We start from the raw sequence: 27,915 nt of genomic DNA on the forward strand, positions 1-27,915 counted from the left end.
ACCAAGATAACAAAGTGTGGAGCTGGATGAATACAGCAGGCCAAGCAGTATCTTAGGAGCACAGAAGCTGACGTTTCAGCCCTAAACCCTTCGTCAGAAAAAGACCCTTTCTGATGAAGGGTCTAGGCCCGAAACATCAGCTTTTGTGCTCCTAAGATGCTGCTTGGCCTGCTGTGTTCATCTAGCTCCACACTTCATTATCTTGAATTCTCCAGCATCTGCAGTTCCCATTATCTCTTTGGCCCAACCAGTCCACACTGGACTTCAAAGCATGCCACCCAGACCCACCCCGCTATAACCCATCTAATCTACACTTCCTTGAACACTATGGGCAATTTATCATGGCCAATCCACCTAGCATGCACACCTTTGGACTGTAAGAGGAAACCACTGGACTTCAAAGCATGCCACCCAGACCCACCCCGCTATAACCCATTTAATCTACACTTCCTTGAACACTATGGGCAATTTATCATGGCCAATCCACCTAGCATGCACACCTTTGGACTGTAAGAGGAAACTGGAGCACCTGGAGGAACCCACGCAGACACAGGGAGAATGTGCAAACTCCACACAGACAGTTGCTGAGGGTGGAATCAAACCCAGGTCCCTGACATTGTGAGGCAGCAGTGCTCACCACTGAGCCACCATGCTGCCCCAAAATGAGCTGCTGCATTGCAGACCATCTGCCTTGGGGAAAAGCACGGGCTGAGCCACCATGCCATCCCCATTTATGTTTTGTTAAAGATTTTTTCCCCAGTCACAGTTTAGTGACCAGTGCCAGGACGTCCATTGGCATGTGTAGACTTGACTGCCACATTGTGCATGTTTGAGCATCCAATCAATGCAAAATTGTAGTTAAAGAACAGCCACCACAATTATTTTAAAATTAATAGAGCTCTGGTCACTGGCTCCTTTATGGCAGCTGAGATTAAAAGTGCAAGGATGCTTGTCGGATTGGAGGCCTATGACTAGTGGTGTGCCTCAGGGATCAGTGCTGGGCCAATTGCTGTTTGTTATCTATTTCAATGATTTAGATGAGAATGTGCAAAGCCTGATTAGGAGCTTGTGGACGACACTAAAATAGGCATTATCATGGACAGTGTGGAAGGTTATCAGAAATTGCATCAGGATCTTAATCAGGGGAAGTAGGCCAAGAAATGGCAAATGGAGTTTGAGGTGAGTTGGGGATAAGTGTGAGGTGTTGCATTGTGGAAAGTCAAATCAAAGTAGGAGTTTCATGGTGAATGGTAGGGCCTTAAGGAGTGTAGTGGAACAGAGGGACCTTGGAGTTCAGGTGCACGGTTCTCTGAAAGTAGAGTCACAGGTAGACAGGGCAGAGAAGGAGGGTTTTGGCACACTGGCTTTGATCAGTCAGGGCATTGAGTATAGAAGTTGGGAAGTTATGTTGCAGTTGTACAGGACACTGGTGAGGCTGCACTTGGCCACCTTGCTACAGGAAGAATGTTATTAAACCAGAAAGAGTGCAGAAGAAATTTAGAAGGGTGTTGTCAGGACTCAAGAAACTGAGTGTTAGGGAGAAGTTGGACAAGCTAGGACTTCTCCCTTTAGAGCATAAGAGACTGAGGGGGCATCTTATAGAAGTATATAAAATCATGACAAGCATGGATAGGGTGAATGCACTCAGTCTGTTTCCCAGCATTGGGAAACTGAGCATTAGAGGGCATTAGTTTAAGGTAAGAGGGGGAAGAACATATGGGAACTTGAGGGGCATTTTTTTTACACAGAGGGTGGTACGCATATGGAATAAGCTGCCAGCAGAAGTGGTCGATGCAGGTACATTAACATCATTTAAAAGGCATTTGGACGAATATACAGTTAGGAAAGGTCTAGAAGGATATGGGCCAAGTGCAGGGAAATGGGATTAGTGTAGATGGACATTTTATTTGGCATGGACCAGTTTGGGCTGAAGGGCCTGTTTCCATGCTGTAGGACTGAAAAAAAACCCCAGAGGATCTGCCTATGCCCTGGTTACCAGAGCCCAGCAAGAGTCAATGGGCACTTAAAAAACAAGGGAGAACATTTGGGCAAAAATATGACAGAATGTGCAGAGATTACAGATGGACCTGAGGCACCAATTGTGTTTCAGTGATAAACTCTGGTCCCTTGTCAATCGAGGGTCAGTCGGTGAAACTGAAAACAAAGATACCTCCCTTTGTGAATAGAGTTTACTAACTACCTAGTGTTTTAAATAAACCACCACCAATTTAACTAATCATTGCAAGAGGCCTAACAGGTAAGACAGATGCACTCAGGGAATGGTTAGGTACTTGGGTCTGGGATATCACAGCTATTACAGCCACTTAGCTCTTCGATGGACAGGACTGACAGCTTAATGTTCCACGTTATAGATGCTATTGGAAGGATAGAAAGTGGGGGTTGGGGGTAAGAGAGGAAGAGGAAGTGGTGTTTTTGGTTAGAGATAACATTATAGCTGAACTTAGGGAAGATATTCCTGGCAGTCTGCCCAGTGAAGTTATTTGGGTGGAACTGAGAAATAGGAAAGGGGTGATCGTCTTATTGGGATTGTACTGTAGATCCCCCAACCATCAGCGGGAAATTTAGAAGCAAATTTGCAAGGAGACACAATGTAAAGATTGACTGGAACTGATACAGTGTTAAGGGCCTGGATGGAGAAGAATTTGTTAAGTGTACACAAGAAAATGTTCTTATTCAATATGTGGATATACTACTAGAGAAGAAGCGAAACTTGACTTTCTCTTTGGAAACAAGGCAAAACAAGTGACTTACGGCCAGTGGTCATAACACTATTAGTTTTAAAATAGTTATGGAAAAGGATAGACCTAATCTAAAAATTAAATTTCTAAATCAAGGCTTGGTCAATTTTGACGATATTGAGCAAGCACTTTCGAAAGCTGATAGGCAGAGGCTATTTGCAGGTAAAGGGGCAGTTGGAAACTGGGAGGTCTTCAAAAATGGGATGACAAGAGTCCAGGGGCAGTATGTTCCTGTGAAAAGTTAAGGCTGGTAGGTGTAGGAAATGCTGGATGGCTAGAGACGTTGAAGCTCTGGTCAAAAGAAGAAAGAGGCCTCTGGCAGGTACAGACAGCTGTGCATCCCTTGAGGATTATAAGCAATAAACTCAAAAGGGAAATCAGGAGGGCAAGAAGAAGACATGGGATAGCTTTGGCAAATAGGGTTAAGGAGAATCCACAAAGAAATTCTACAAATTCCATATGGGCAAAAGAGTAACCAGGAAGAGAATAGGGTCTTTTAAAGATCAACAAGGCCACGTATGTGTGGAACCATGGGAGATGGATGAGATACTAAATGAGCATTTTGTGCTAGTATTACTGTGGAGAAGGAATTTGAAGCTAGAAAACGTGGGGAAACAAATAGTCAGTCAGTGAGACAGAAACCAAAGATATCTGTCTTTGTTGATAGAGTTCCTTAACTACTTAGCATTTGAAATAATAGTGTTTTTGAATAATACCTTGAGAAATGTCCATATTACAGAGGAGGAGTTGCTGGATGTCTTAAAATCCCCAGGACCTGATCAGGTGTATCCCAGAACTTTGTGGGAGGCTGGGAAGTAATTCTGGACTCCTTGCTGTGATGTTTATATCATCAATAGCCATGAGTGAGGTGCTGGAAGACTGGAGGTTGGCTTTTTTATAAGGAAGGTGGTAAAGAAAAGCCAGGGAACCATACACTGTTGAGCCTGACATCAGTGGTGGATAAATTGTTGGAGAGAATTCTGAGAGACAGGATCTATATATATTTGGAAGGGCAAGGACTGATTAGGGATAGTCAACATGGCTTTGTGCATGGGAAACGATGTCTCACTAACTTGATTGAGTTTTTTGAAGAAGTAACGAAGAAGATTGATGAAGGCAGAGCAGTGGACATGATGTACATGGACTTTGGTAAGGGATTTGACAAGGTTCCTCATGGTAGACTGGTTAGCAAGGTTAGATCACATGGGATCCAAGGAGAGTTATACATTGGGTACCAAATTGGTTTGAAAGTAGGAGACATAGAGAGTGATAGAGGGTTATTTTTTGGACTGGACCCTGTGACAAGCAGTGTTCCACAGTACTGGTGAAGAGTCCACTGCTTTTCAACACATATAAATGACTTGGATGTGAATATAGGTGCTATGGTTAGTAAGTTTGCTGATGACACCAAAATTGGTGATGTAGTAACCCTGAAGAAAGTTACCTCAGACTACAATGGGACATTGTTCAGATGGGCTGAAGAGTGGCAAATAAATGTGAAGTGTTGCATTTTGGGAAGGCAAAACAGGACAGGACTTAATGGTAAGGTCCAAGGGAATAAAGAGACCTTGGAGTGCAGGTTCTTAATTCCTTGAAGTGGAGTCACAAATGAACAAGATGGTGAAGAAGATGTTTGGTATGCTTGCCTTTGTTGGTCAGTGCATTGAGTATATGAGTTGGGAGGGTCATGTTGCAGCTGTACAGGACATTGGTTAGGCCACTTTTGGAATACCACATTCAATTCTGGTCTGATGTTGTTAGACTTGGAAGTGTGCAGACAAGATTTACAAAGATGTTGCCAGGGTTGGAGGGTTTGAGCTATAGAGAGAGGCTGAATAAGCTGGAGTGCAGAGGCTGAAGGGTGACCGTGCAGAGATTTATAAAATCATGAGGGGCATGGTTCGGGTGAATTGACCAGGTCTTTTTCCTAGGATAGGGGAGTCCAAACTTAGAGGGCATAAATTTAAGGTGAGAGAGGAAAGATAGAAAAGGGACCTCAGGGACAAATTCTTCATGCAGAGGGTGATGTGTGTATGGAATGAGCTGCCAGAAGAAGTAGTGGAGATGAGTACGATTACAGCATTTAAAAGGGGTCTGGATGGGTATATGGATAGAGAGGGTTTAGAGATGTGGGCCAAATGCTGGCAACTGCGACTAGATTAATTTCAGAGATCTGGTCGCAATAGGCAAGTTGGACTGAAGGATCTGTTTCTGTGTTGTACATCTCTGTGACTCTAACTAATATTATTTCTTCCTTAATTTATTTTATCTTTTCTTTTGTTAGAACATTAGCTTGGACTTTGTACCACTGGTTCTGTGACATTACCTTTAGCCTACAACCTACCCCTACTTAGTCTTCCTTCTTCCTTCCTTCTATAAATTAAAATAAAAACATATTTAATTAAAAGCAATCCAAAGAAGCATTTGTGTTTTTAAAGTTCTTCATTCCATCAGGTATCCATCTTTGAGTTTGTCTGATAAGTTCTTGGAGTCAGCACCATTTTTTCCCCTAAAATAATCTGACAACTGATAATGTGCACCAACCAATTTCATTTTTGGTATCTCTTCTGTTATTTTCTTTTATTTCTTCATGGGATATGGGCATCCCTGGCTGGGCCCGAATTTATTATCCATTTTTAATTGCCCTTGAGAAGACAGTGGCGTGTGAACGATTGCAACAAATCTTATATTTAATCATGTTCATCTGATAGTTTAAATATCGCTTCGAGCTCCTCATTGAAACTGCGGAACATTGGGTGTACCTCTATACCTCTACGATTCTAAGAACAGCATCTGTCTCTGGAAGTGTCCAGGGTTCAATCCTTGTTCTTCACAGCCCTTTGAAAGGGTGGCAGGGAGACTCACTGGTGAGCACAGCTGCATCACAGCACCAGGGACCCAGGTTTGATTCTAGCCATGGGCACCTATGTTTGAGGAGTTAGCACGTTCTCCCTGTGTCTGTGTGGTTTTCTTCCAGGTGCTCCGGTTTCCTCCCACTGTTCAAATGTTATGTTGATTGGCCACACTAAATTGCCCATAGTGTTCAGGGATTTGCAAGCTAGATGGGTTAGCTGTGGGAAATGCAGGGTTACAGGCATGGGGAGGTCTTTGGAGGATTGGTGCAGACTCAGTTGGCCAAATGACCTGCTTCTACACTGTAGGGATCCTATGGAATGACATACAATGCTGTAACTTTCTTACAAAGTTTGATTTATTTGCAATAACAAAATAAGGCGAAAATATTTTTACATCATGACAACTGAATTTGTCAAATAAATTATACAGAACTATCTTTGCTTGAGTCAAAGTTTTCAGATTTTGGTTTCTTGTTTCACTGAATGTGCACACGTTTCTGATGCCAGCAAAGAATTCCAAGAACACAGGCCATTTCCTCTTCAACGTACCAAATATTCTCATTTCAATGGACCAAACTATCAATTCCATCCTCATTCAACCCCAATAGACTACACAACTTCCAATTTTGGAAACCATTTGGTATTCACAGCAATTACGTGTAGAAGTTGACACTTCATAGGAACCCCCTGCACCACAGAGTACTGCTCAGTGGAAACACACCTTAAATAAACCTAGGATGCATATTGTGAACTGTGCCTTCTCATTTTAGGTTCCACCCAAAAGCCCTACTCTTTCCAAATACCAGAAATTCTGAGTCACAACATATAACACTCATGGAAATGGAGTGCAGATCTTCGGCATTTCCTCCTTAGTGCGGATGATGGATAGAAACGTCTGCATATTGCATGGTTTCTTGCTAGTCAGAGATTATTCAATTCATTATCACAATTACAATTGTGTTACAATCTCCATTGCTATCTGATTTCAGCTCTGATTAGCCCATTGTTATGGCCTTACTTTGGCTTGCAAGCTCATGCCTTTTCCAAGAGCTGGATGCAATACTGCAAAAGGCCGATGCTGATGGAATTTCCCATTCAGTGACCAGACAGCTGTCTTGATTTCCTGTGAACTAGATTCTGCAGGAAGCAAAGTCTGTGACCAAGAACACAACGGGGCACAAAATTGCTTTTCACATTGCTTTGTAGTTTTGTTACAAAAGCTGCAATTTGATTGTAGGGCCTGATGCACAAATATATTTCCCACCCATGTTACCACTAAATGATATCGATTGCAAAGTACTGGTGATAGTGTAATTGCTCATTCCTTACCCTTATGACAGTTGCTGGCGAACGCAACGGTGTCTACCACCGGCACAGATTTGCTTTTAAATTAAACAAAGGAATCCAACAAATATTTTTAGCCAGTGAGCAGTTAGAATAAGATATCAATCACATGGATGAGATGTGCTGAATAGCAGATTCATTCCAGGGTAAAGCTAAACAAACGCATGGTGGAGAAGGAATGGAAGGGTATTTTGATAGCATTTGTTGAAAAAGTAGAGAGAACTGGTTTCTGTGGAGTACAACAAATGCCATGGTTTAGTTGGATACAATGGCTATAGACTAAGTGTTCCCAACATTGAGGACGGCCTTCAAACTGGAACTAGAGTTATAATAGGTGTGCTGTCACATTGCACCCCAACCCACCCCACAGTGTGTTTTTCACAAGAAGGTTGTGGCAGTTTTCAAGCCTTGACATGGTGTCTCAGTGGGTGAATGTTTGGAAAGAACTACAGTAATTGCTGTATAAATTGATGTTCCCAGTTGAGAAATGCCTTTACAGTAAAATTCTCTTCTTCATTTTCAAATCTCCCCCTGGCCTTTCTAGCCTCTCCCTATCATTCTGATCTCCGTCAACCCCAAATCCTCTGAGATATTGGTGCTTGTCTAATACTGGCCTCCTGATTCTCTCCAATGTATAATAGCTCTGTCACTGATCATTTGCTCAGGTTCTGAGAACAGGAAATCCCTCCCGACAACTCTGCTCCTCCTGTTTGCCTTCTTTAAAACTTTCCTAGAATCTCTCTTATTGTTTTACTCCTCTTTGTTTTGGCATCGAATGGAACAAGGTTCAAAAGTGTCAGCAAGAAAATGTGGCTTTAGTTTTTGAAAGAAAACATCTTTATCTGAAAACTTCACTGCAAAAAGCAGCAGCTTTTTGAAATGGTAGTGGGGGAGTTTTAAAACAAACTTGATGGGTCGTGATCTTACAGGGTCAAATGGGATGCCACTTTCACATCAACCTAAAATTGCTCTTTGTCGATTAACTACAATGTAAAATGAAATTGGAACAGTGTTGTAAAATCAGCCATGATGGAGGAAAATAGGTTAAGTATTATCAAGAAACCAGCAATGGGTTCTGCAAGCCATACCAATCCCATTGTAGTTGGTGGATGGAGTGCTTCAGGAAGCCTGAGTGATGCCTTGGCTCGGACCTGAGAATCTCAGGTCAATATCGCTGACCTTGATTGCTTTCAGCACCTAGCTAAGTGTGTGACTGTGAGTCCCCCCTTTGTCGAATAGATCACCACATTCACTGTCTGGGCTCCAATCTGCTGGGTGTGGCCACAATGCTGCAGGTGGAATTCTACTGTGACCACCCCTGGGAGGGGAGCAAAGGAGGACACCTCCAGAATGATTCTGGCATTCTAATGCAGGAGCCAAGAGTAATGGACAGAGAGGCAGGAAACACAGTCTCAATACTATCACATGTGATAGAACCTCTCCAGAGAGTTCATCATTTCAGCTTTGTGTTCCCAGCTCTCCAGGTCACCAGGAATTAAACACCTGGTATGAAAACTAGGGCAGTATTTTTGAAAACAGTGCTTTGTTTCACAACCCTCTTGAATATTTTTGCTTGCTAGCTGTATAACAATAATTGAAAGTTCCCCTCACGAGCCACACACCATCCTGAGTTGCAAATGTAGCTCTGTTCCTTCACTGTCACTGGGTCAATATCCTGCAACATTCTCCCTTCTCAGATTGGGGTCTACCCACAGCCCAATGATACGAGTGGCTACAGAAGGCCTTCTCAAGGGCAACTGGCAATGGGCAAGAAATGCTGGGCCCAGCCAGCGACACCCACATCCCATGAATGAACAAAGCAAAATTGGAGATAAGGCCAAAAAGAGGGACATTTGACTTGGCCTGGGCAGGACATCTCCAAATGGATGGAAATGGTTGGCAACTATAACTCAATCCTTCTTCCACACTGTAAAACTGAGAGCAACGGGCTATACGGCCCATTCGTGTAAATGAAAAGAACAAAAGAAAGTAACAAAGTGCAGCTTAACTATCCACTGTAAATAATTTAAAGAGACTGCAACAAAGTCCACAACAGCCATCCCCATATGTTCTTTTCGTTTTGGGGTTAAAGTCCAGCTGAGTTGAAGTTGAGGTGACTGAAATTCCCCACCATATTAAGGTTAATGTGTCGCTGGCTGCTCTGTAATCGGGCTTCCAGTGTTTTCAAACGTGACGCTTGGTTGCTCATCTTATCTAGGTCCATATCCTCTGTCATGAACAAGTAAGAGTTGATGGCTTCCCGTAGACCCATGCTGACAGGGGACTCCTCCCCTGGCTCCTTGCCGTCACTGATTAAGTCGGAGCTGGAAAAGAACGAGATGGACGTTGAGCATTCCAGCAGGGCATGAACATTCGGGATTCTACACACACACTCTTTCACACATACATGCACGCGCGTGCACAAACATACACACTTGCACACACATGCAGACACAGACACATGTGCACACACATGCACGTGCACACACGCACGCACACGCATGCACGCTCACACACACACACACACACACATACACACACACACACACATACACACACACGCACACTCACATGCACACACACAGACACCCACACATGCGCACACAGGGTCTCACATATACAGAACACACAGGCTTCAGAGAAGACACAAGGCCATGTGTACGCTGGAGCATTGCTATTGTCCTAAAAATAGGCCAGTTTACAGCTGCTTGAGGAAACTTCTCCTCAAGCATTGGAAATGTTCCTCTGTGTGCCCTCACCACCTGAGGATTGTATCTCCATCCCATCCCTCCCTTACCCATATTCACCATCCTGCCCATCTCCTTATGCCCCTGTCTCTCTTTCGCCTCCTGGCAACGACAAACTCTGGATTTCAACTCCACCTCAAACAGCCACAGAGATCTACAGCACAGAAAAAAGGCCCTTCGGCCCATCAAGACCTCATTGGTCAAAAAATCAGCTGGCTCATTGTCCAGCTTTCCTTTCCTGCTCTGTAATGTGCCGCTAGCAGTTTTTTAAAAACTCTTCTTCACGCTGGCTGCATGTTGGAGACGGATGTTTGTTGGTGATGTGACTGGGGTCTGCATGCATCATACCTGTCCAACTCGTTCCAGTTGAGCTGAGGTTTCTGCACAACGATAGGGTCCGGGTGGCGTTGCTGAGGTACGGGAGGCCCCTGAATGTGACAGGGTTCCTTCAAAGTGCAGCACAGTCCCTCACCGCATTCTGCAGAGGGGCACAAAGAATGTAGAGTCAGCGAAAGCTGCAAGAGGTTCAGATACAAATACCGGGGCAATGTTCCCACTGGAGAAAAGGTCAACAAACAATATCTTCTCCAAGTCACCATCCCACGGGGTTTTCCAAGTTGTCCCATTAGCCCTCCCAGCTTGAACCTTCTGTAAACTTCAGCTCATCCACAAACTCTGGCCCCGTAACCAAAATGACACCAATTCCTTCTCAATCTCTACGCTCACTCTCCTACTTTCTGTCCCAGCCCAACACATCCCGATTTAAAAATTATTGTCCTGTTTTCCGATAGCTCCATTGAAAAACTGCAGGTCCCTTTCAGGGTGAACCAGAACAGCATTATGGTCAATTGAGAGCAGGAAATGCTCATTGGAGTTTATACAGAAGGGCTGTTCTGTCCCTTGCAGTGGTAGTGAACCTCCCTCTGTGCCAGAAGGTCAGAGTCCAAGACCTACCTGCCCTAGAGATGTATAAAACATCTCTGAACAGGTTGCTGTAAAGAATGATGATGGTGTAATGGTAATGTCACTGGGACAGTAATCCAGAGGTCAAGGCTAATGGTAAGAGCATGTTGGCTAAAGAGAAGCACTGGCATTCGGTGCAGTGGTAGCATCCCTACCTCTGAATCAAGAGGCCCAGGTTCAAGCCCCACCTACTCCAGAGGTGTGTCATAACACCCCTGAACAGGTTGGTGTGAGGTGGGGAGGGAAAAAGGAGCTAGGTTTTCACATTTAACTAGGAAGTGGGTACCATAAGGGCTAGGGTGCATTCATCCCCCGCTCCATCACCATATTAATTTAATCCACTCCCTCTACCCCTATCTTCACCTTTTGTAACTGCTGCCATACCCCTAGTGGGTAGTGCTCGTTTTATTAGATGATAGCCGTGATGTGGAGGTGTTGTACTGGGTTGAAAAAGTCAAAAAGCACACGACACCAGCTGGCAAAGGGGCTACACTGTGAAAGTTCGTGTTTTCAAATAATCCCGTTGGTCAGTAGCTTAGTGTTGTGTGAGTTTTGACCTTTTTATTAGAAACATAATGGTGATTTTATTGAAAAAAAGCACTGGATTTTGCATTCAGGTGAACGTGCAGTTTGCAAGGGCTGGAGTGTGTTATCCCCCAATCCAACACCATTTTAATGTAATCCCCTTCCCCAGCTCCCCTCCTCCCTACATATTTGTTATTGTGGTATTGCCCTGGTGGGAAGCACTTTGTTTCGTCAATTATTTTGAGTGAGTTGCTGGGTGTGTTGTAAAAAGAATAAAGTTGGGCCTTCTTGGGATGAAGTGCATCATCTTCCCCTTCAAGTAATCCCGTTTCCTTACTCCAATCCCTAATTTCTATTGCTATTGTCACACTGGTCGTGGTGATCAGTGATCGCCAGTTGTTCATAGGATGCATTCAACAGTACAGAACTGGGTGTTCAGACCTTTTATGAAATAAAAAGGTGAGTTTTCAACACTCCAGGTAATTTTCCAATTTTGGGAAGAAAAAGAATTGGGTTTCCCCTGAGTAGGAGGTTGGAATCTGGAGAGGAAAAGAATCCAGACATGAGGGACACTTTTGCTGAATTATTAAGAGTTGTAAATCTTGGAATGTCTTCTGCTGTCTGATTGGCCATCCTCATCCCAGTCACATTCCCCAGATTCGAAAGCCCCCGAAACTCCAGCCTCTTACTGTGGTGATTATAACGAGGTCAGCCAGGGGTTCCTCATAGAATATGAGTTACCTGATTGGGGCTGTTAATCTGGTCCAATCAGGGAGCCCTGGCTGACAGATAAAAACAGGAATGTTAGGAGCTCTGAGATAACAAAGCGTGTAGCTGGATGAACACAGCAGGCCCAGCAGCATCTTAGGAGCACAAAAGCTGATGTTTCGGGCTTTTTTTGTGCTCCTCAGATGCTGCTTGGCCTGCTGTGTTCATCCAGCTACACACTTTGTTATCTCGGATTCTCCAGCATCTGCAGTTCCCATTATCTATGTTAAGAGCTCAGCTGGCTCTGAGGGAGCTGGATCAATGTCAAGGGCTCTCCACGTGTAAACTTAGGGGACTTGGTGATGGGATACTTGCCTCTGTGGAACAATTATGTTTATAACTTCCTTCACTCCAACACTCATATCAGCTGCGTGAAAATGCTCTCAAAATTTCACATGTTTTGAGAGTTTATGTGAGGCGTACCTGAATAATAATCCACCATATCATGCAGAGATGGGACAGTGAGCCGAGGGGAGATGTAGAACCAACCATTGGGTAAGCGATGAATGCGGTAGTGTTTGATAGAATCCCATGATGCGTTGTTGGATCGTCGGACAGACAATGAATAGGATCCTGAGGAAACAGGAGATGGGAACATGAAGATTAAGAACAGTAAGACAGGAACAGGCCAGGGACCTGTTAGGACCCCCACAACACCCCTTTCAATCCCACACAGGGAAAGCAAGTGCAGGAATTATGTTATATTATAATAACAATATAACAAGAATTTATATAAGAATTATATTGTTTGACATAGTCCAAAGTTACAATCTGGAATGCAGTGCCAGGAAGAAAGGTGGAGGTACTTGAAGAGTAACTTTCTAAAGGGGAAATGGATGTACTCTATAAAAAGAGACCTTTATACCTCCAAGATGATCAGCTGTTTAATGATCGGCTCATCTGTTCAGATAGAGTCAGGCCACATCCCAGGCTGTTTCTACAACCAGTATTTCTTTCTGCTATACACTCGGGACTCTTACAACAGACTTCACTTCCCCAAGGTTGTTCAGTTACACTCCTTCTGATATGACTCCTGAGGATGTAGTTATATCAGGGCACACACCAAACATGCAACTTTATCTCTACAAAAAGAGCATGATTGGATAACACTTTCTGATGGGCGATGGGCTGAACAGTATCCTGGGCTATCTGTTCTGATTTAGGGGTCAAACGGGGTGAAAGATAAATCTTGGGTTGGGTTTCCCCCTGCACCCCCTTCAAAAGGTGTCGTTCCAGAACATTGGTAATCATAGAAACCCTACAGTGTGGAAAGAGACCTCTCAGGTCCACACCAACCCTCCAAAGATCATTCCAACAACCCCCCATCCCGATAACTCTGCATTTCCCATGGTCAACCCACCCAGCCTGCACATCCCTCAACAATTTAGCACGGCCAAGCCACTTAACCTGCACATCTTTGGACTGTGGGAAGAAACCAGAGCATCCAGACCAAACCCACACAGACACAGGGAGAATGTGTAACTCCACACAGGCAGTCACCCAAGGGTGGAATCAAACCCAGGTCCCTGTGAGGCAGCAGTGCTAACCACTGTGCTACTGGATGTCGGTGCTCTCCACAGGCTATACTCCCAACACTGCCGCACACTTGTACACCTGTGACCACATATGTTCAAACAGTGAAGCCACATCATTCTGCCATAGAATCAACAGTGCACTGATCCACACAGAGAATGCTTTGACCTGTACATTCCAATATCTCAATGATACAGCCATCTGCAAGTGCCCAGGAGAAAGCTGCTTATGAGCTGTATCCTGTGTGAGTGTAATAGTGTGGTGATATTGAGGGAAAGGTGTTGTCCTGAAAACATATTGTACCCAACTTCTGTTAGGCGCTGAGAAATAGTCTCTGCTTATTGTGAGCTAAAGTTTTGGAAAGCTTCCTCGCTTCCTGCAGGGTTATATGGGAATAAAAGCAAGGCAACAGCCAGAGGAGCTGGAGAAGGCTGGTACAATTACAACATTGAAAAGGTATCTGGATGGGTACATGAATAGGAAGGGTTTATATGGGCCAAATGCTGATACCGGGAGTAATTTAGTTTAGGATATCTGTTCACCAAAGGGTCTGTTTTCATGCTGTAGATCTCTATGTTTGTATATCTAACTTCTAACTTCTAGCCTTCCACTTTCTGATCATCATGGAGCCGAATGACTGCCAAGTACACTTCAAAAAGTACCTTGAAGACTATAAAGTGCTTTGGATTCACCGACATGATACAAACCCAAGGGCTTTATTCGCATTTAACCTATTTTCACAATGGGTCTTCCATTGCCAGACATTGAAATGAAGTGGTAGTCTTGTTGCGGCAGTGGAAGGGTTAAGCAGTTTGTCGCAAGCACCGCTGAGAGAATAGATGAGGCGCTTGACAATGCTGCCTCCAGAAGGTGGTCGGAAGATTCAGATTGCTGTTGGTTGATAAACAGAGCCACCTGTTCAGTGGAGTGCGGTCTCACAGGCACCACCAATCGATGCTGATAAACACCTGGCAGCCTGCTTTCTTACACTGACAGAGAGCTTATATCTGGTTTCCTCTCTTTATCATCTCTAGGACGGGGAGCTCCTTCACACTTCAAATTTGCACACAAAATTTTACCACTTTCTGGGTTTTATTTTGTTCATGTCTAACTCATTCGCACAAAAATGTTTTGAGAACATTATGGTTGTACTTTCTGGAGTAAAAACATCTACTGACTGTGACTCGGATTCAATTATAATTACAGGCTTCTTGGATTTGCCAAATAAAATGATATTTTGCAGAGTTTTAGAGTCAAAAGCTGCATTCTAGCAGGGTAAGGGTTTCTCACTGTGTAACTGTGGAGCTGTTAATTCAGCAGGATAAGATTTGTTCCCTATGTAACTATAGAGTTATTCATTTCAGTAGAGTAACAGCTTAAACTAATTTGTAACCAATTCTGAGGTATACTTGTTCACAGTTAATAAGTGAGGTGTGATAAATGCCTCCATGCTGAGATTGATCAGAGTAGCTGTTCAACCTGAGATCCAGCTTCACGAGCTCTGTTATTTCCTATCGCAGATCTCACTCTTGGCTTGAGCATTTATTTATACAAAGCACATCTACGAGATGGTTTCAAACCAAATTCTGTACTTGTGAGTTCCACATCCCTGCAGTACAGATATACTTTTCTATTTGCAATATTACTTTTAAAAGTATAGCATGGTATCATGACTGAGACAATTCTAAGAATGACCAGCATTTGTACAGGCCCTTCCACAACCACAGAATGCACACAACAACATAAACAGTATTTTAGTGGTATAGTCACTGTCATAATGGAGGAAATGTAGCAGCCAATTTGCACAGAATAAGCTCCTATAAACAAATTGATGATGACTAGATAATCTATTTTGGCAATGTTGGTTGCACGATAAATATTGGACAGGGCACAAGGAATAAGTCCCCCTGTTATTTTTTTGAAATAGTGAAACGGGATCTATGACATCCAACTGAGAGGGCTGAAGGATCTCCCTTTTAATGTTCCCTTGACAGACTGCACCTGTGAAAGTGCAACACTGTCCCAGCACTGCACTAAACCAAGTACTTCAACTAATTCAAATCCTGACAATGGGAATTAAACACTTAAAAGTGAGACATGAGCGCTGCCAACTGATCCACAGCTGATGAACTTCAGTGCACAGATCTTGCTGATCAATTCAATACAAGGCTTTGAAACATACAGAAAGTGCAAATGAATGCGAACAGCTAGGACTTGACTTGCTTTGGAAACAGAAATGAATTAATCAGAGATTTTTTAATGAGTCAGTTTTATCACTTTCTAAGTGTCGTGATAATATTTATTGACTTTTAGCTTCTGGTGCCTCCTAGTTTTCTGGTTCTGATTAATTTGCTGCTAAGCTTTCTTAAAAAAACTCTAATTATTGATAAACATAAGTGAGCGGTAAGTAAAAAGACCCCAAAAAGATTTCTTGAGCAATAATTTTACAAATGTTTCTTATCAGACATGAAAGAATTTCCCCCTCTGCATTCTGTACTCAAGAGTTTCACATTACAGATGCAATCTTTCAAACAGGCCAGTGATATGTTGATTGCATCAATGTGTAAACACGCACAGATCTGTTTATACACAGGACATTCTGTACTGATAAAGGCATCAATGCTACATCTGCCATCATACAGGAGTCTAACCATGTGACTTCTTCATGCTGTCTCAGAGGATAAATACTCACAAGCTTTGCTAACATTTACATATTTGGCCTTTGTTTATTTATTATTAATTCCACATGCTATGGACGATGTGGGTGCTGGTTCATTCCGTTTTGTAGTATATGGTTCAGAATCGCACCAGTAGTGACGGTTCAATTCCATTTCAGCTGAGGTAGACATTGGACCTGCTTCCTTGCTCTGGCACTAGGCTAGAATTTAATAGCAGGCCACTGTTGACCAAAGGAAAGATGTACTGGCATTGGAGGCAGTCAGTAGGTTGATACTTGGCATGGAAGGACTGTCTTATGAGGAGTGACAGGTTAGGCCTGTTCTTGGAATATAGAAGAATGAAAGGCAGAGCCCACATGGAATGGAATAAACAACAACATGTTATTGTTGACACTGGTTTGATTACTGCATTTTTGCCGTGACCAAGACTGCTGACTGTAGATAAGCTATGATCTTAAGGGTGGCAAGGTACCTCAGTAAGTTAGCACTACTGCCTCATGGCACCCGGGACCTGGATTTGATTTCAGCTTTGGATGACCGTCTGTGTGGAGTTTGCACATTCTTCTTGTGTCTGTGTGGGCTTCTTCCATGTGCTACAGCTTCCTCCCACGGCCCGAAGATAAACAGGTTAGGTGGATTGGCCATGCAAAATTGCCCGTATTGTCCAGGGATGTAAGGGCTAGGTGGATTATCCAGGAGAAATCCAGGATTACAGGAATAGGGTCGGGGGGGTGAGTCTAGATGGGATGCTCGTTGAAGGGTCAGTGTGGATTCATTGGGCCAAGTGGCCTGCTTCCGTAGCATAGGGATTCGATTATGTTATTTACGAGATCAATACCGTTAAGTAATTTCACTGGATTTTATTATCACTCCAATCTACTCAGAAAAGTTACTTGTTTCTCCTGCTGATGAAATAAAAACACAGAAAGCTGGAGAAGCACATGCAGACAAAGAAACAGTGTTGATGTTTCAAGTCCAGTGTGATTTCTTCACAAGAAGCAACTCAAAACATTAAGGCTGTTTTTCTCTGTTTTGCAGCAGCTGGCAGACCTGCTGAGTTTCTCTAGCATCCTTTGTTTCAGCTCTTCAGCAACTGCAGTGGTTTGGTTTCCTCCCAATAATGAGTTGGTCGCTTCCAAAAGGGGAGATGCTGACCTCGTGGTGTTGTCACTGGACTGTAGACCCAGATAATGTTCTGCAGACCCAGGTTCAAATCTTGCCACAGCAGATTTGGAATTTGAATTCAATAAATATCTGGAATTAAGACTCTAATGATGACCATGAATCCTTTGCTGATTTTCTGTAAAAACCCACCTGGTTCACTAATGTCCTTTAGGGAAGGAAACTGCCATCCTCACCCCTGGTCTGGCCTACATGTGACTCCAGACCCACAGCAATGTGGTTGACTCTGAATTGCCCTGTGGGCAACTAGGGAGGGGCAATAAGTGCTGCCTGGCCAGGGATGCCCTCATCTCCTGAATGAATAAAAGAGAGGAGGAGAAACTTTACTCTCATTCAGAGGATTGCGAACTCTTGGAATTCTCTCCCACAGAAGGCTTTGGATACTGAGGTGAGAACTACAATTAAGACAGAGAGCGTTGGGTTATTTTCACACTATGGGAAAAGAAAAGACTTTAAAAAATGGGAGTATAGAGTTGAAGTAAAACCATAAGAAAAATCCAGTACAACTTGCAAATGGCACATGCTGCCCCATGTATACTGGAAAATGGAGCCGCAATACAACCAGAATATTCATGTTCAAGTATTGATGTTTCTTTACTGGATTTTTCTACAGGTCAGCCACGATATCTCTTATTCAATGGGCTGAATGGCCTGCTCATTTCCTGTGCCTTATGTTCCATAGAATCTGACATTGAGCCCAATGTGTAATGGACAGTTTTACGTTCTGGGCTTTTACTTCTGCAATGCTGGATATTTTATTTCTCTTTTGTTTCTAAGGTCTTGTAACTGAAGAAGCTGTACTTCGGCACCTTTGTACATAAGATGGCACAGTAAGTGGCGATGTATAAGCTTTTCACTGAATTCATTGAGTGTAAGCGACAATAAAGCAAACTCAAATTGATTTTTCCTTTGCTCACCTTTCCTGGTCTGACTTTCTCTGATCATGAATGCCCCTGATCGGTTGCTGGGCAACAAGAGCAGCTCCTCTGCTTTCTCTCTGCTGATGCCTTCAAACAACCATCTGTGGGCAGGAGAGAAGAAAGAACAAAGAAAGTGAGAAAGTGCAAACGAGAGGCGCAGTCAGTTTAACCCGGTCTGTAATTTCCTGGAATTCATACACATGGTGTTGATGGTGAATGACGTACTCGCACCCACTGGTTCATGCCTTGTCATTCCCTAGCACTTCAGCACATGCAAGTAACAGACTGAGGAGGTGGTGACAGAGAAACACATTTATATTGTGACTGCCGATGCTGGAGTCTGAGATAACACAGCGAGGAGCTGGAGGAACACAGCAGGCCTGGCAGCATCAGAGGAGCAGGAAAGCTGACGTTTCAGGTCTACAGCAATCTTCAGAAAGCCCATTTCTGAAGAAGGGCCCTGACCCGAAACGTCAGCTTTCCTGCTCCTCTGATGCTGCCAGGCCTGCTGTGTTCATCCAGGTCCACACATTTATTTCGTGTTTTTCATGAACCCAGGACGTCTCAAAGTGCTTCACAGTGAACTGAGCATGAAAACCAAGAGCAGGAGTAAGTAAACCAGCTCCTCGAACCTGCTCTGCCATTTAATACAAGCATGGCTGATCTCATCTTGGCCTCAGATCCATTTTCGTCTCAGCTTCCCATCATCCATCAACCCATTCCTAATTACAAATCTGTCATTAAATTTTTAAGTGTCCTGGCATCCGCCACATGCATAGGTTCCATCAGCGCAGAAAAGGCCCTTCAGCCCATTGACATAACTACTACAAAAGATACGCCAATTCCAATTTCCTCCACTTGTCTCATATCCTTGAATACAATGATACTTCATCACTCATCCAAATAGAGAGAAGAAGGTTGAGAGGTGACTTAATTGAAACATATAAAATAATCAGAGGGTTAGATAGGGTAGATAGGGTGGATAGGGAGAGCCTTTTTCCTAGGATGGTGACGGCGAGCACGAGGGGGCATAGCTTTAAATTGAGGGGTGAAAGATATAGGACAGATGTCAGAGGTAGTTTCTTTACTCAGAGAGTAGTAAGGGAATGGAACGCTTTGCCTGCAACGGTAGTAGATTCGCCAACTTTAGGTACATTTAAGTCGTCATTGGACAAGCATATGGACATACGTGGAATAGTGTAGGTAAGATGGGCTTGAGATCGGTATGACAGGTCGGCACAACATCGAGGGCCGAAGGGCCTGTACTGTGCTGTAATGTTCTATGTTGATTTTAAGTGTTGTAAGATTTCTGGCCTCCACTACCCTCCCACTCATTCTGGGGAACTAAGTCCACAGAATGACTACCCTTTTCGGAGAAATAATTCCCGCTTGTCTGTTTTAAATCTGCCATCACTCAACCTAAACCTATGACCTCTCGTTCTAGACTTCTCTGCAATTTGAAAATGTAGCCAAGGTGCGCTTGGCAAGGTGCTGCAAATAGCAATGTGATATCAGGCAGATAATCTGTGTTTCTGACTTTCAGCACCGCAGTTCTTTCAGTGTTTTGTTCTGTGTCAGGGCAATGTTGGTTGTAGGCTGTCTAAAACATTTGAGAGTATATGCTATTTGTTGTCCTTTGAAATACTGCCTTAAGACTTTGCATGCCTCTGGGCAAGAAGGCTTCATTTAAACTTTGTATTTAAAAGCCAGCACCTCTAACAATGAAGCACTCCCTCAGTACCGCCTGGGGCATTAGTCTAAATTCTGGCCTCCCATTGCTGGAACAGGCCTCCGAGCCATTACCTTCTGACTCTGAGAATGAAAAAAAACGGGCCGCTGTCCCATGAAAGTTCAAGGAAGTGTAAAAGAAAGAATCCTGAACACTGCATGCAATGGTGGAAAATGGGGTGAGACCTGTAATTGCTGTGAATTTTCCTCTACTTCAGCAGAAAACAGGTAGCAGGAAAATGAAAAATTTCCACCAGAAGCTGCTTCCTGTCACTGCAATGACATAGATACAATGTCAAACACATGGAAAGTGAGGAATAATCTTTACCTGTGATAAACCTTTGCCACGTAATTGCAAGGAATGTGACATTCTTTGCCAGTTGCCAGCGAGACCACTTTCCACCAATCACCTTCCCTGTAAAATAGCCAAAAAGAAAATCATTCAAAAGAACTTATTGGAACATACAAAATTCTTAGAGGTCTTGATGGGCCAGATGCAGAAAGGCTGTTTCCCCTTATGGGTTAGACTAGGGCCAGATGGCAGAATCTCAGAGTAAGGGGTCACACATTTAAGACAGAAATGAGGAGGAATTTCTTCTCTCAAAGGGGACCGAATCTGTGGAATTCTTTACCACAGAGGGCTGTTGAGGCTGGGTCGTTAATTATATTCAAGGCTGAGAAAGACAGATCTTTAATCAATAAAAGGAATCATGGGTGTTTGGTGGGGGGAAAGGCAGGAAGGTGGAGTTGAGGATTATCAGATCAGCCATGATCTCATTGAATGGCGGAGCAGACTTGATGGGCTGACTGGCCTACTTCTGCTCTTTCCTCTTATGGTCTAACTTCATCTGCATTTTAATCAGCCTCTTTTCGGATAAGAGTTTAGCAGCACATTTCCCCAGCGTCAGTTCTGCTCGTTCTCTGCAGTCAGCAACAGAACACGCTGTAAGCAACTGACTAAAAATTAACCACATTCGTTAAAAAATGAACTCCTTTTAAGTAGAGATAACAAGGTGTAGAGCTGGATGAATACAGCAGGCCAAGCAGCACCAGAGAAACAGGAAAGCTGACGTCTCGGGCCTAGACCCTTCTTCATCCTTTCACCCTCAGCCTCCTTTTAAGAAGAAGCTGGCTTTTGGCAGGTTCAAAATACTGGCTTACATTTAAGATTCGAGCCATTGAATCTATTTCATTCCATGCAGGCTCTTATAGAGGAGTGCGTTAATCATTTAAATTACAATGAGCCAATTGCTTTAACAACACAAATATTTGACAGAGTACATTGCACTCAAACTTACTGTCTGAAGCACTTCTTCTTGAGGGCTCTGTGGTAGGCCCCAACCCACAGTGCTTAGGGTAAAGCAAGGAGTAGGTTCCCAAACCCACCCTGGCCTGAATGGGAATCAAGCCTCATGCTATGGACTCCAAGCTGGGCTAGACCAGCTTCTAGAGATAGTAGGAACTGCAGATGCTGGAGAATCTGGGATAACATGGTGTAGAGCTGGATGAACACAGCAGGCCAAGCAGCAACAGAGGAGCAGCAAGGCTGACGTTTCGTGTCTGGACCCTTCTAGCCTCCCACTCCCTCTGCAGGATGTCTGGGTTGCTGTGGTAACATGAGAGAGTACCATCCTAGGACTTTCTGACAAAGTAAAATGGGGATGGGTTCAGTTATCCCTCATTGCCTTAACATGTAAACATTTATTTCCCGCATGTGGTAAAAATGCCCTTATTATTTGCAACTGCACAGTAACTCTGTGGGAAATTCCAATGTGTTATTTGATCCTTTTCCCTCGTTGGAATGATCATACGGATCAGAATGAGAACCTTTTACTGTCTACTTATCAATGATTTTTATTATGAATAAAATATAATTTTGCATCAAAAAGGTCATGCATCTTGACACATATGTTGTCATTCTGGAGCTATGGACAATGATGGTGGAGACTCCAATATTCCTTGCATCACATAGCTGACTTGGAATCTCTCCCAAACTTACTGCCCATCATTGGCGCATATTGGAAGAATTTACAGGTTGATTCATGTTTTTGCCACATTGTGAATGCAACTTCCATTCCCATTGAGTTCTGAGGTGTGACCTGAACCCAGACATTCAGGCTCAGAGCTAGGGACAATACCCAAAGCTTAACAATACTCTACATTCTAACTTGAGAATTTAATTGCAGCAATGAATAACAAGGGAAGGTTTAGTGTTTGTGTGTTTCCACTTCACTATTGACAGGAGCAAGTTAACCCTTCCCTGTTGAGTGAAGAAATCCATATTAATGTGGAGAATATACAAAGTGACATTAATAATCAGTATGTTTCCATGAATCTCTCTGTTTCACCACTCATAGCAAACCCCTAAGTTATGCTGCCTCTCAAATAGGGATCAGCAGAATTTCACATAAATGCATTAATACTTTTTTCTTATGGTTACTAACTCAGGTTGGGTGCAGTTCTGGAGGAGTTATCACAAGACTTCTCACCACCAACCCTCCTGCTGCGTAAATCCACCTTCTCAGAGCAATGCTAAAGTAAACAAGTTCTTAATCAGCCTCAGTGGATGGTTCTCAACACTTAGTCAAACAGAATATTTTCCCCCTCCCTACGTTGTTTCATATCAACCAACAAAGGAAAATTTTTAGAGAAAATGGGGAGAAAGAACCACCAAATCTATTTGAGATAACACAGTGTGGAGCTGGATGAATACAGCAGGTCAAGCAGCATCAGAGGAGCAGGAAGGCTGACGTTTCAGGTCTGGACCCTTCTTCTGAAATACATTTCTGAAGAAGGGTCGAGACCCGAAACATCAGCCTTCCTGCGCCTCTGGTGCTGCTTGGCCTGCTGTATTCACTCAGCTCTACACCTTGTTATCTCAGATTCTCCAGCATCGGCAGTTCCTACTATCTCTGTACCAAATCTATTTCATGCCCCTAGGACATTAAATTGCCTTCAGAGGGGGTTAGAATAGAATATCCTTTTGTTAGCTGTATTTCCTGCTAATTGCACACACAGCATTGATCTTTAGGAAGGTCAGACTGTCAGGAATTTGAAATGAACTATTTATTTCACCTATTGCTGGAGGTGAGGGAGAGGAGAGAAGGGAGATCTTTAATGTTCACACCACAACTGAATTGAAGAATGGTCTCTCTGGTTTGGAAGCCTTTGGGATTTTACATGTCTGCTCACAGGGAAATCTGATCAATGAAATGATTCACCCATGTTCGAAAGAGTTAATGGCTGCACCCACAGTTAAAAACATGCCCATCACAGCCACACATAGAGTAATACTTACTCACTAACAACATTCAGCCTCTCGCCCACAGTAATTACAGGGTCAGTATCAGATGTCGACGGGTAATTATACAGTGCCACCACCATCATAACCTTGCTGATATCTAGAAAAAGAAGAAAACAAAGTTTTGAAGGGATTAGAAACCTTTCCTTAGCAAAATTTAGGGTTAGCATAAAGGCGTTAGCCACTGCGCAAAATTAAAAATGACCTCCCTGGCACTCTTCTTATTGTTTCTCAAAATATAACAGCCTACAAATGATTCTGGTCAGAATAAAAGATGAGCTTGTAGTGTTATAACTGCATGGATGCAACTTCTGTCATAAGAATGTGTAGTTAATTTTGGCACTAAGTGTATTTAATCATGTACAGCAATGTCATTTGGCTTCAACATACATCTTTTGTCCTGACCAGAAGGAAACCAAACATTTTAGAAGATGATATATTTAGGCTGAGATTAATATAGAAACATGGAACATAGAACAGTGCAGCACAGCATGCTTCAGCCCATCATATCTGTGCTGACCATGATGCCATTCTAAACTAATCCCATCTGCCTGCATACAGTCTATCTCCCTCTGTCCCCTACCTGTTCATGTGTCTGTCTAAATGCGTCTTAAACATTGCTATCTTATCTGCTTCTACTACCTCCCCTGTCAGCACGTTCCAGGCACTCACCATTCCCTGTGTGTAAAAAATTTGCCCAGCCCATCTCCTTTAAACTTTCCCCCTCTCACATGAAACCTATGCCCCTCAGTATCTGACATCTCCCCTCCCGCCCCTGGGAAAAAAAGACTCTGACTATCAGCCTTATCCATGCTTCATAATTTTTTTATACTTCCATCAGGTTGCCGCTTAGCCTCCAATGCTCTAGCAAAACTAATCCAAGTTTGTCCAACCTCTCCTCATATGTAATGCATTCAAATCCAGGCTACATCCTGGTAACAAAGTGTGAAGCTGGATGAACACAGCATCTCAGGAGCACCCTCTCCTAAGCCTCCACAGCCTTCCTATGATGTGGTAACCAAAACTATATACAAGACTCCAAAATGTGATCTATATAATGTTTTACAGAGCCGCAACGACTTGACAACTTTTAAACTCAATGCCCCGACCGATAAAGACAAACATGCCAAATGCCTTCTTTACCGTCTTATCCACTTGTGTTGTCACTCTCAGGGAGCTATGGGCTTGCACCCCAATATCTCTCTCCGTTATTCAATGCTTCTAAGGGTCCTGGCATTTATTGTATCCTATCATCTTGCATTTGACCTCCCAAAATGCATCACCTCACACTTGTCCAGATTGAGCTCCATCTGCCATTTCTCCAATTGATCTATATCCTGTTACATCTTTGGCTATCCTTCCTCATTATCCACAACTCCTATTTATGTCATCCATAAACTTCCTAATCAGACTGCCTCTATATTTTCATCCAAATCATTTACATATCTTACTAACAACAGAGGACCCAGTGAAACACCATTGGCCACAGACATCCAGCCAGGCCTGTTACATGTCTGACTGCATGGAGCTATTTGTCTGTTTTGAGGAAGCAGAGGAGCTTTTCAGGACTCAGCAGATATGGAAGAATTAGAGACATCTCAATTGTTGATGAGAGTGGTTCCAGGCAACAGAAGTAAAATTATATTGAAGTAAAAGTAGTGGTGACCACATTAACTTGCATCTCGACCATGCAATGGCACAGCAAAAAATAGTCCCCTATATGTTCAGGTAATAGGAAGAGGAGGAGGAGCCAACTTCGCCCCAATCCCTGTTCATTGGAATCATGCCTGATCTGTGACCTAACTCCAACTACCTATCCTTGTCCCACATTCCTTAAGACCTTTGATTAACAAGATATATTATTCTCGGTTCCGAGATTAACAGTTCACAAATCGAGAATTCCAACTGTCTAGCGTCATTTTTGTGCTGTAGTTTTCCCTGACCTCACCTTGGGATGATCTGGCTCTATTTTTTAGACTCAATGCTCTATGGTTCCAGATGTCCAAAAAATTACAATCAGTTCTCTTTAACCGCCCTGTCAATTCTGTCAGGAACTCCACCAACGTTGTCTCTGTTACGGGTGACATTGCAGGCCTAACATTTGTTTTCCACCTTTAGTTGCCTGCAGAAGCTAGTTGTGAGCCAACTACTCTTTGAACAGCTGCAGTATCTGAAGTGGCCCGACAATAATACTGGGCCTCTTTCTGTGCGGTCTAATCCATGTACAGTAATCTCTCCGCTATCCAGCAGAAACTGAGAATAGAGGTGCCAGGTAGCTACAGCTACCAGTAGGATAAGCAGTACTAGTGATGGCTGGGACAACATTGCTGCCAGAAGATGAATGCACCTTTTAAGAACAAGGGGCCTGGACCATTGATAAATGCCAATTTACCTGGCTATGATAGGTGACTCTGACTTTATTGATAAGGTAACTCTTAAACTAGCTTTAATAAAGCAGCTGATCGAATAATTCCTCCCAATTGCTGGTACCAGAAATAAACCCAATATCCTGATCCCAAGCACCCAGATTTCTCCTTTTGAATCTCGGATGCCAGTTATATAAGAATTCTGGGATCCGCATAACAGGGCCTTTACTGTAATTCGATGTAAACTTTTCCAGGATACAGTTTGCACCGCAGTGGGCAGGAGCCCGTACCCTGGTTGATCATTATCCACCCTCCCATTCCTTCCTTTGCACCAAACCCCCCCACACCTCCCTTTCCACATCACCCCACCCCAACAAAGGAGCCAGCCAGTGGACGGTATATCTTACCTGGAGAGGGCTGGTTCGCTGGGTTAGATGGAATCATGGCCATGGTCTGGTGTCTGCACTTGCTCGGTCGGCTGCCCATAATGTCCACGCCCCACGGAACCTGCTCGTCAATGTTTTAAACAGCAGGGGCTGCAAGGAGAAGGAAGATCTGATGAGCACCCATGGTTCAACGGGAAGGAGGGATAAAATAAAATGCACGTGTGTGTCAGCCCCAGGCAGTAAGCGGAAAGGGTTTGCTATGTCAAACTAATTCCTGCCCTCACACATACATCTTCTGTTTCCCCCAAAGCCTGTCCACCATCTACAAGGCACAAGTCTGCAGTGGAGTTGAATACTCCCCACTTTCCTGAATAGGTGCAACTCCAAAAGCACTGAAGAAGTTTAATACCATCTAAGACAAAGCACCTCACTTGCCATCCAGCAACTTCAACAACCTCTCCCTTCACTGCCAATGTACATGTGCATTGCGTACATAGAGATGCAATGCAACAGCACACCAAAGATCCTTTGATAGTCCCTTCCAAACCTGCCACCAGTTGCTAATTCCCCTCCAAGCCACGCACTATTCAGTCTTAGAAATGTATCTCTGTTCCTTCATTGTCTCTGGGTGAAAACCCTGGAATTCCTTCCCTAACAGCACTGCAGGAATACCTACTGACAAGGACTGCAGTGGTTCAAGAAAGCAGCTTGAACCACCACCTCCTTCAGGGGCAATTAGGGGTAGGCAATGAATGGTGACCTGATGAACATGAATGTTATTGTAACAAACACAGAATGCTGGAGAAACTCAGCAGGTCCTACAGCATCTGTGGAGAAAGAGTTAATGTTTCAAGTCTGATATAGCCTCTCAGCAGGACCAAAGACTCATACCGGAGTCGAAACATTTTCTCCCTCTGTCTGCAGATTTTCTCTAGTATTCTCTGTGTTTGTTTCAGATTTCCAGCATCTGCAGTATTTTGCTTTCACTTGAATGTTGTTGTCAATGTATTAGAAGAATTGAGTTACTGAAATGGATTTAAAAATTCTCTACATTCAAAGTAGTGAAAAACAGCTTCTAAGACTGATGTCTGGAGGTTCTTGGTGCCCTGGTGAGTCATTATCTCCTAACTAATGCCTGAAAATTAGGGCATCTGGCAGCTCACTGTAATGTATTTCATGTCGATTCAGAAATGTGAACAAGTTCTGAGAAAGGATCACTTGAACTGAAATGTTAACTCTGAGTTTTCTCCGCAGATGCTACCAGACCTGCTGAGCTTTTCCAGCAATTTCTGATTTACAGCATCTGCAGTTTTTAAACAATTCTATTGCCAATTTCATAGTATCAAATTCTGCTGCTGAAATGTCAAGAAGAGGTTAACATTGTGGACAATCAACTTACAGTTTTCAGTGACCTTTGGCTATTTCTTACAATTATGCTAAGAATGTTCTCAATCTTATTCAGTATTTTGTAAAGCACTAAAATCTGCCCCATTGACTGCTTTAGCTATTGCCTCATCCTGTAGAGATCTGTTTTCAATACAAATAAAATATGATGGTACACTTTGACAACAACTGCTTCACACAGTTACACACGTATAAACAAAGCTACAGCATTTCTTTGCTAAGTATAAACAAAATACAAACAAAAGAAAGGTGTAGAGCTGGATGAACACAGAAGGGCCAAGCAGCATCAGAGGAGCAGGAAGGGTGACATTTTGGGCCTAGACCCTTCTTCAGGAAAAAGGGTCAAGGCCCGAAACGTCAGCTTTCCTGTTCCTCTGATGCTGCTTGGCCTGCTGTGTTCATCCAGCTCCACACATTGTTATCTCAGAATCTCCAGCATCTGCAGCTCCAACTATC

At 43.4% G+C, this 27,915-nt stretch overlaps 1 protein-coding gene across 1 annotated transcript in view; it reads right to left on the reverse strand.

Annotated features, from left to right (window-relative positions):
- Positions 1-5,997: 5,997 nt before the first annotated feature.
- Positions 5,998-27,915, reverse strand: part of LOC125461410 (src-like-adapter 2) — a 32,864-nt gene continuing 10,946 nt past the window's right edge. The window contains exons 2-8 of the mRNA XM_048550158.1: positions 26,077-26,205; positions 23,301-23,403; positions 20,331-20,417; positions 18,272-18,375; positions 12,385-12,534; positions 10,054-10,183; positions 5,998-9,282 (exon numbers count right to left, since the gene is read on the reverse strand). Coding sequence (XP_048406115.1) covers positions 9,045-9,282; positions 10,054-10,183; positions 12,385-12,534; positions 18,272-18,375; positions 20,331-20,417; positions 23,301-23,403; positions 26,077-26,155 — 891 coding nt within the window. The 5' untranslated portion in view covers positions 26,156-26,205 and the 3' untranslated portion in view covers positions 5,998-9,044. The remainder of the gene's footprint in view (positions 9,283-10,053; positions 10,184-12,384; positions 12,535-18,271; positions 18,376-20,330; positions 20,418-23,300; positions 23,404-26,076; positions 26,206-27,915) is intronic.

Source organism: Stegostoma tigrinum, chromosome 19, assembly GCF_030684315.1.
Source record: "Stegostoma tigrinum isolate sSteTig4 chromosome 19, sSteTig4.hap1, whole genome shotgun sequence".
Taxonomy (NCBI): Eukaryota; Metazoa; Chordata; class Chondrichthyes; order Orectolobiformes; family Stegostomatidae; genus Stegostoma; species Stegostoma tigrinum.